Genomic DNA, 9,115 nt, shown 5'->3' on the forward strand with positions numbered 1-9,115 from the left:
GGCTGCATCTCACCAATGCAGTGGCTCTTACAGACAGGGCTACAGCATGCAAAGTTCTACAGGATAACAATATTTGCTGTTTATTGGGTACTTTGCAGGTTCAAAGCATTTGGCAGCCACTAAGTGGTTCATCCCTTGTCAGATTCTTGGGTTGTAGAAAAGTGAACGTTATTTTTGAACAAAAATGCTCATGGAAACACTGTCATTGGCAAAAGGACTTCAAGGCTCCCAACCCACATTCACCCAGCGTTGTCTCTTCATCCTCCAGCATGAAACACGCCACAGAAATGGGAGCCTGTCTTGTGGTTTATTTTTTGCAAACTCGAACACAGTGATTCTTTGGGGGATTTTTAAATCTTTTTTTAATAAAAAAAATGTATTTTACTATATGTATGTCTCTTCTTGTAGTTTTACTGTTTACAAAAAAAATCCTCAATACGCTGCTTCTTATGTGGGCTTTCTGAACAGCTGTCTTTTGCACTGTGCCCGGCACATCCAAGATCGGGATTTTGGCATGCAGTGACTGCCTCCATAAGCAAAGTTTCGTCATGGTCATCTCCGTCGTCAGAGAAGGCCTTCTGGAAAAGGTCGTAAATGGTCTTCTGCCTTGGGTCCTGCTGGGGAACAAAATCTGAGAGATTTTACACATGAAGAATTTTAAGCGGTAATGATGCATACAACACTCTCCTCTCCGCTCTTCCAACTAATGGAGGATCCCAGCACAAGACATACCCATGGCAGAACAGCAGGAACACGGCAGGAATTCAGCCCTGCCTGAATTGGTACCCTCTACAGTTAAGCCTCACACCCTCATTTTCTGGAAGGGGTTGATTTGCACAAGTTTATGGCCTTCTTCAGAGCAAGGCAGAGCTGGGGAAGGGAGTTTTTCCAACAGAAACCCCTAGGATTCCCTTGCAGGGCTTACCACAGAGAATGAGGCAGTAATCCACTCCCCCAGACCCATGCCTCTACCTCAGAGTAACCCTGCACTTTTGCAAGACATGCCTCAGGCCATGGCTCTATCTACAGGGAGGTCCAGTCCTTGGTAGCACTGTCAGGGGTTCCACTGGGCACTGGCTGAGCTACAACTCCTGTGGGAGAGGGGAAATTCAACCAAACAGGTAACATGGCCTTGCATTACCAACACAAGGCCTGGAGGACCACAGAAGGAGACAGAGCAGTGTTTCCTGAACCCCATCTGCTCTCCTCAGTTGGTTCCTGACTGCCAGGAGAAGTCTCCATAGGTGGGATGAAGAAAGAGTAGTGCTGCAGGAGCACTGAAGTCTCCTTCCACACAAGGCTAGAGCCGTCTGGCGGACAGGCCGATCCAGGCACGTGGCAAGGAGGAAGGTGTGGGACCTAACTTGTGGCAGAACCTCTTCCTCCACCAGCAAACGACATGCCAAAGCCAAAGTCAATTCTACCTCTCCTGGAAATGGCTCGGCTGACACACTTTCCCAGCAGTTACCTTGATGAAATAGTTGGTGGCTTCAGTCATTTCAGAAAAATTGGCTTCAGAGAGACCAGCTGCACCCAGTACTTTTATTTTCTCTTGAATCATAGGCCTGTGGGGAGGCAGCACAGAGCAAATGTTAAAAGACAGAAACATATTAGCATGCAAGATGCCATAATCTTCTCTCTCCTGGCAAAGATGCATTAAATCAGCTACAATGCACAGTTAAAAAAAAAAATACTGGGAGTATTTAAACATACCAGGCCTTTCAACTGAGGCAGCAGAGCCAGTTCTAGTGACCCAGCAGTGTCAGGGTCTGTACACAGCCTTCTGAGCATGTATGCATGCCTGGTGTGTTATGTTAAACTTGAGTCACTTCAGTACCACAGAGAGTAACAAGCAGAAGGGAGACCAAAAAATGGCAAACAAAGGGCTAGGAGGCTGAAGGTGAGGCACCGGCAAGGTCTCATCTGGAGTACTGAGTCCTGTTTTGGGCCTTGCACTCCCCAAAAAAAAAAAAAAACCCGAGGAAAGACTGAAAAGAGTCTACCAGAAAACAAAATACTAGTGGCATGGGATGCAAGACGTATGAGGAAAGGCTGAAAGAACTAGGATTACATAATCTGGAAAAGAGCAGAAGGGGGATTTGATAACAGTCTTGAAATACCTGGAGAGCAATTATAAAGAGGATGGAGACCTCCTTTTTTTCTGTGGCTGTAAGGGGCAGGACGAGGAGCACTGGCCTCAAGCTGCAGCAGAGGACATTTAGATTGGAGTCTAGGAAGAACTTTCTGACCATGAGGGTGGTCAAACATTGGAAGAGGCTGCCTAGAGAAGTGGTGGATTGTCTGTCCTTGGAAATTTTCAAGAGCAGGTTGGCCAGCCATTTGGCTGGACTAGTGCAGTCAGGAGTGTTCCTACCTTGAGCAGGGAGCTGGACTAGATGACCTTGTGAGGTCCCCTCCAGCCCTACTTCTCTATGATCCTAAATGACCAAAAAGAGGAGGTGGTGATGGCAAGCTACCAATAGCTTGTAGATGCCTGCTGCCAGGAGGAAAACTGGTTGTATAGGGCAGGACACAGGGTTTAAATGAGGTGTAAAAGGATACAGTTAAAAGGGAAAACTTAGGCAGAATAGGAGGAAAACCTCCTGACAGCAGGACCTGTTAAGCTATGGAATCATCTGTTGAAGGAAGTGGTAGGAGCCCTGCTCTTTCTGTACAAGTGCATCTCTTGGTGCAACCCGTGTTGGCCACCAAAGGGAGACCGTGACCACATAGGTCCCACCCTCACCTCCAAGTTCTAGAAATCTGCAGCACAAGATGAGAAACTACAAACAAGTGAAAGCCACCACACTGCAACTATTGCATCTGGGATGGGGTGGGGTAGGGAGAAGGAGGGGAAAAATGCATCTGTCTTCTCTTGAGAAGCCCATTTCCTTCCTTCCAAGCACTAACAACTGCGTGGAAGGCTCTTTGCAAATAAAAGGCAAAACGACTGTCATTAACTTTCCTTGAAATGTGGGTGATACATTGGCCTCCAGCTCCTCGCGTTGCAGGGCTATAATTATTTGCAATCATGATATTCTGGGAACTGCACAAGTTTGCTTCAGCTCATTTGCTCTCTCGGATGAGGTAATGGAAATATATAATTTCGGACGTTAAAAGGACCATCTGGTAGCTAATTTCCTCTCGTCGACTGCAGGTCCATTCCCTGGCAGCACAGAGGATTTCCAAGATTCCCACAATTACATTACAGCTCCCTTGTCTTCCCCTGCAGCTTTCACTCCAGACAGAGAGGCCTGGCCCAAGTCCCCAGGGGGTCTGCCAGTGGCATTTCTTGTGCTGGCCACAGGGGCTTATTGCAGAGCAGCATGAAAGGATGCAGACTCCCTCTGCAACACCACGCCCTGAGAACTCAGGATCCCAAATGCTCCAAGTCATATGTGAGGTGCTGAGCACTTCAGTTCCCATAGAGCTCCTCTCTCAGGAAGCACTCAGCACCTAACAGGGTCCATCACCTGTGCTGTGCCCAAGAAGCAAACAAAATCCCTCTCCCTACTCCAAGCCTATAACTATTTTAGATCTTTTAGGCCCTCTCTAAGTACCTACTTTTCATTTGACAAAGATGCTTATTTACCCTTTTGTCACCCAGCTGCACCCACACGCAAGGTCATTAATTAGACTCCAGCCTTCCAAAACACCTTACCACTACTGCTGATCACAGAACAACCCCGCAACCCACACTACATAGATGGGAGAACCAGCTTGGGAGTTAAGGACTTTGTCACACAAGTTACAGACTTAAACAGCAACAACAAAACAGGTGGAGAACCAGAAGGAGCTATTCCACCTACCATAAGAAGTCATCTGCTGTGCCTTTCGCCACCAGGTAGTGAATGCTAACAGAACTGGTCTGTCCAATGCGATGCACCCGATCTTCAGCCTGGATCAGGACCTTTGAGAGAGACACGAAGCACAAACATCACTCTAGCACTCAATTACTCTTGACTATGCATACCCTGCTAGCACATAGATTCCCGTCAGGTTTCCACTCCAACAAATACTGTACAAAACTACTGTAAGTGCCAATCCCTGCCCCAAAGAGTCTGTAGCCTAAACAGGCAAGACTGAAAAGGTTGGGAGAAAAGGAGGATTATGATGTCCCTTTTATAGATGAGGAACAGAGGCACAACGAGAGTAACATCCAGATTTTTAAAGGTATGCAGTTGTCTGTCTCTCCTGAAATCAGTCTGTCTAATGTGCTTAACTACCTCTGAGTTCTGGGCCTGAGGCTGGGACAGATGTAAGTTATACCAGTATTAAATTATACTGGTACAAAATGTTCACACAGCTGTTACATCTGTCTGCTCCCCTTACACCGTGAGTGAAGTGAAACTGTTATAATTTTAGCCCTGTTTCATTCGGAGACTTAGCTCCCTTATACTGCTCTACCAGTGGACAGATGCAACGGTTAAACCAAACCAACCTGTGTGTGCCCCTGAGAGGCAGGTCCCCCTCATCTATTAAATCGGTTTAAAGTGGCATCTGCCCACATGCCCACGTTAACACAGGTTTGAGAGATGGCAGGGAACTGCATCCAAATTCAAGTCCAGGCTACACTTCATTCCTCATCCTTTCCCCTGAATTACTGGAAAGAGCCTGCTGTTAAAATTCCCCAGAGCAGAGGTTCTCAAACTGCGGTCCACGGACCCAGGTGTCTGCAGAAAGGTTGCGGAATAATCAAGAATACCTGTACTTGTAAGGTAGGACCACTCGTATTAAAATATGAGTTGTGTGCTTTGATTTGTAGAACAAAAAAAAAAGTTTATTAACTTTTTATTTTAAACTTTTTATTAAAGTTTATTAACAGTGGTTTGCCGAGGCCCTCGGCAATTTTCAAGTGGTCCACGAAAAGAAACGTTTGAGAACCACTGCCCTAGAGAAAGCTTATCTGCCAAAACATTCCCTTCCCTGCATCAACACAAACAGGTGCGCACGCATGGAAGACCTGCAACAAACAGCAATCAGTGCAAATATTTAGACAGCCATTCAGAAAGGGTATGATCTGTGAATTCCAGTCCTGAGATTAACATCAACAGTATATTCATATTAATAATATTAACATTATAACTAATATTAACTAATAACTAATGCATCTTATGTTTACAGCAGTGGCTCTCAACCTTTTTAGACTCAAGGTTGCCCCTCAGAAAACACCACCTCTTAGCTTCCACTTGGCTTTTGACAACAAAAAAATAATAGAGCAATTTTTTTGTTGCACAGAACTCAGCACGACCACAAGACAAAATGTTAGCGGCACTATAGGTTCCTACTAGAAACCTCTGGGTTCATCTTGGGACTTGTGTAGGTGTTTGCTCATCTAACAGTGCTCTGTGCAGCACCTCACAGCACCCTTAAAAGGATCTCAGCACCCCAGCGTGCTGTGGCACCCTTGCTGAGAATCCCTGTTTGGACAGCATCATCATTTACCCACCACTGAAATGCAGCTGCTTACACATCGTGTGGATTAGCTGCTTTAAACGTGCACAGCAGTGCAGATGTAAAGGGAAAGTGGGAGGCACTGGGGTTTAGGGGGACAGATCACTGGACTGTAACACAGGACATCCCATTTCTGCTTCTGTCCCTGCCAGTGGCCCAACCAATGACCCTGGGCATGTCACTTCTCCACGCCTCCATTTCCCCCTCTGGATAAATGGGGGATGATTGCAATTCTACAGCAAAGGGGGCTGAAACCCACTGGTGATATCCGTGATATCAAGGATAGGAATTATTCTTCCCCTGAAACTGCTGGTGAAAGCTAGGCAAGCGGGACTCCGACCATGTCTGCAGGGTTAATGCCTCTCCCCTCCAAAATCAGTAGAAATCCAATTGCTGCTCTGAGTCAGGGCCTCTGCTTTACATTTCAGCTGACAGAGCAACTACACTGGCTCCTCGCCGGTGCACTGGTGAGGTGCTGACACTGACACTGCTGCCTCCTGACGAGTCACCAGTCCCAGTTCACGTGATCCCTGCCTTCCCAGGAAGGTCTCCCACCCAAGTCCTAGCCAAGACTGCCCACGCCCATAACCTCTTTAGGAACATTGTCCCACCTCCCCTCTTCATAGCTCAGCCTCTCTGAAAGTGTGAAGAGACATTGCCTTTGTGCCGCCATAACAATTTCGATGGTGTGTCCCTAAGCAGGGCAACCCTGGCTTTCTCTGCTTACACAGACATGCCCCAGGGAATCCCCAGGCACACCTCTGCAATCAGGGACACCTCACCCATCGTCTCCCACAGGATTGGGCCCCTACAGGACAACATCCCACCACAGCTAATCCACTTCACATGACGACATGGGGTTATGCCTGAGCCCACCCTCCAGCTAGGCCTAAAGCAGATTCGGATGGGCCCATTTAAAATGCAACACTTTCATATAATCATAGAAATGAGGGTGGGAAGGGACCTCAGGGGGTCACATCTAGTCCAGCCCCCTGCTCCAAAGCAGGACCAGCTCCAACTACATCATCCCAGCCAGGGCTTTGTCCACCCGTGTCTTCAACACCTCCAAAGATGGAGATGCCACCACCTCTCTGGGTAACCTGTTCCAATGCTTTACTATCTTCCTCATGAGAACATTTTACCTAATATCCAACCTCAGCTTCCTTTGCTGCAACTTGAGCCCTTTGCTCCTTGCTCTGTTGTCTGCCCCCACTGAGACCAGTCCAGCTCCATCCTCTTTGCAGCCCCCGGCAGGGAGCTGAAGGCTGCTATCAAATCCCCCATCAGTCTTCTTTTCTTCAAACTAAGCCCACTTTCCTCAGCCTCTTCTCACCAGTCATGTCCCCAAGCCCCCCAACCATTTTCACTGCCCTCTGCTGGACTCTCTCCAATGTGTCCACATCCTTTCTGTTGTGGGGGGGGGCCACAGCTGGACACAGGACTCCAGATGTGGCCTCCCCAGTGCTGAATAGAGGGGAAGAATCACTGCCCTTGATCTGCTGGCAACGCTCCTACCGACGCAGCCCAGGATGCTGTTAACAGTCTTCGTTCCTCCAGAAGTATAACCAGACTGGGTGACTGGGGCACCAGCCGCATGCACTGATTTTAAGGGGAGCACAAAAATCTCAGCAGCCGCTACTGCTGTTGCCCCAGCCACCAAAAATGCTTGTCACACCTGCTTTCCTTATCCTAAGAGACAGCTGCCAGCTCCGATCCTACTGGATGCCTGAGCAGACACCAGGAAGCAGCACTGGAACACAGAGGATGAGAACAGGATTCATTTTTCTTAGCATAAGCTAAACAGCAGAAGATAGGAGAGGGTCTGCGGTATATCTGAGTTATCACTGTAATATGGCCTTTGTTCTTAGACTATCTGAAAGCTTCACAATCAGTACACTTATTCTGCCACCTCCTCTGAGGGGCAGGGATGTGCTATCATTCAAAATTTTTACAGGTGGGCAAATGAGACAGAGGTCCAGGTTCTCCAAGCACAGCTGGACCAAGATTTTTGCATCTGGATGATTCATAACCTACTTATTCCCTGTGGGCTCCTGAATTCAGGATAAGTCACTCAGCTGCTTGCTGTGACTTTTTACTGCAAAGGGCACTGCTTCTCCACTTAGCTGCAGTGGTCTGGAGAATTGCTCTTTGAAATAAATGCTGCAGCAAGCAGGTGGAGCACAGCCATGCTCTGGCACAACTGTTTTCTGCAGCTGTATGTGGCTTCTGGCCAGCTCACAAGCCTTCATCTTCTCAGGGGGTCAAGGAACCTAATGCTCCAAAGAATCCAGGTTCTACTGTGCTTTGGCACCTATTTCTCAACACAGCGTAGACACCATAAGGCTTTGGGGGGATATGAGCCTGTGCGACTGCTCTGGGGCAAAGCTGAGTTCCAGAAGTGCCAGGTGAGTGCCTTGATGCCTGGGCCATCCTCCCTTCAGTGGACATAAAAGCACGACTTGGAACACCATCTAACCAGTAAGGGGGCACCTCATCTGCATCTTATTTCATTTTCTTCATGAAACAGGGCCGCCTGGTAAAGTTCAGCCCTGTGCCTCTGCCAACAAGATAACGCACATTAACCCTGCTCCTGTCAGCTCCACATGGTGCCAGTATGGAACAGCCCATCTTTCTGTTCTGTTGAACGGCTTCATTACCATTATCTGTATTCATACCGGATTAGGCTCTCTCCTTGGCAGCCAAAATGGCTTTATAGTGACACACACTCTTCCATGCCACTGGACAAAGGACCCAAAACTAGAAGGCACTGAGTGTTTCTTGCAAGCTGCTGTGCACCCTAATTCTCAATGAAACCAGTATGGTGTAAGTAATTCGTAGAGAAGTTTAAGTCAATGCATTAGTAAAGAACTGGGGCAGCATGAATTCAGGATTACCTTGAGTATGAAAGTGAGCTCAAATAAACTTCCTCCCCTCTTAGTTATTAGCTACAGATGCAAAATAGGCAACATGTGCTTGGGATTAAAGAAAACATCCAAATACAATGAGGTACAATGGAGAATCCAAACTCCCTATTTCTAGAGGGGAGGGCAGCATTGGTGAGGGATGATTGCTCTGAATATGCCCATAGACTGACTGGGTGGTTTGGTGCTAGCTCTTGTGATCAGTAAAAGTATGGTCAAAGCTGGAAACAGAAGCAATAGCTTGTACCATTTTTAACCAATTCCCAATCACCTACTACAGACTGGCATCCAGGCCACTCAGCTAGGGGCTGCCATGGTTTCAAACAGGGTGGGAGGGGGACAGGACTAGTGCTAGGTATAAAATTCTAAAGAGGAAACGATTGAGGGGAAAAAAATCCTGGAGGAAACTCTGATCTTCCACCTCCCTCACCAGACATCCCACAACCTCAGTCCATTTCTACCTTTCAACACAATAATTTTGTAGATTCATAGATGTTAGGGTCGGAAGGGACCTACCTCACTAGATCATCGAGTCTGACCCCCTACATAGGCAGGAAAGAGTGATCAGATGACCCAGCCAGATCCCCATCCAACCTCCTCTTGAAGCCCCCCAGGGTAGGGGAGAGCACCACCTCCCTTGGGAGCCTGTTCCAGACCTTGGCCACTCTCACTGTGAAGAAGTTCCTCCTATTGTCCAGTCTGAATCTGCTCTCTGCTAGCTTATGGCCATTATTTCTTGT

The 9,115-nt window shown here is 47.6% G+C and overlaps 1 protein-coding gene across 2 annotated transcripts in view; it reads right to left on the reverse strand.

Moving 5' to 3' along the window:
- Positions 1-293: 293 nt before the first annotated feature.
- SMARCAL1 (SWI/SNF related, matrix associated, actin dependent regulator of chromatin, subfamily a like 1) overlaps positions 294-9,115 on the reverse strand; it is a 54,689-nt gene continuing 45,867 nt past the window's right edge. Inside the window, exons 15-17 of one of the 2 annotated variants that reach the window (XM_019554454.1) lie at positions 3,810-3,910; positions 1,469-1,565; positions 294-614 (exon numbers count right to left, since the gene is read on the reverse strand). In XM_019554454.1, coding sequence (XP_019409999.1) covers positions 411-614; positions 1,469-1,565; positions 3,810-3,910 — 402 coding nt within the window. In that variant the 3' untranslated portion in view covers positions 294-410. Of the gene's footprint in view, positions 618-1,468; positions 1,566-3,809; positions 3,911-9,115 lie in introns of both variants that reach the window. The other variant, XM_019554453.1, reaches the window with a different exon arrangement.

The sequence above is a fragment of the Crocodylus porosus genome, unplaced genomic scaffold (genome assembly GCF_001723895.1).
Source record: "Crocodylus porosus isolate Cpor-Errol unplaced genomic scaffold, CroPor_comp1, whole genome shotgun sequence".
NCBI lineage: Eukaryota > Metazoa > Chordata > Crocodylia > Crocodylidae > Crocodylus > Crocodylus porosus.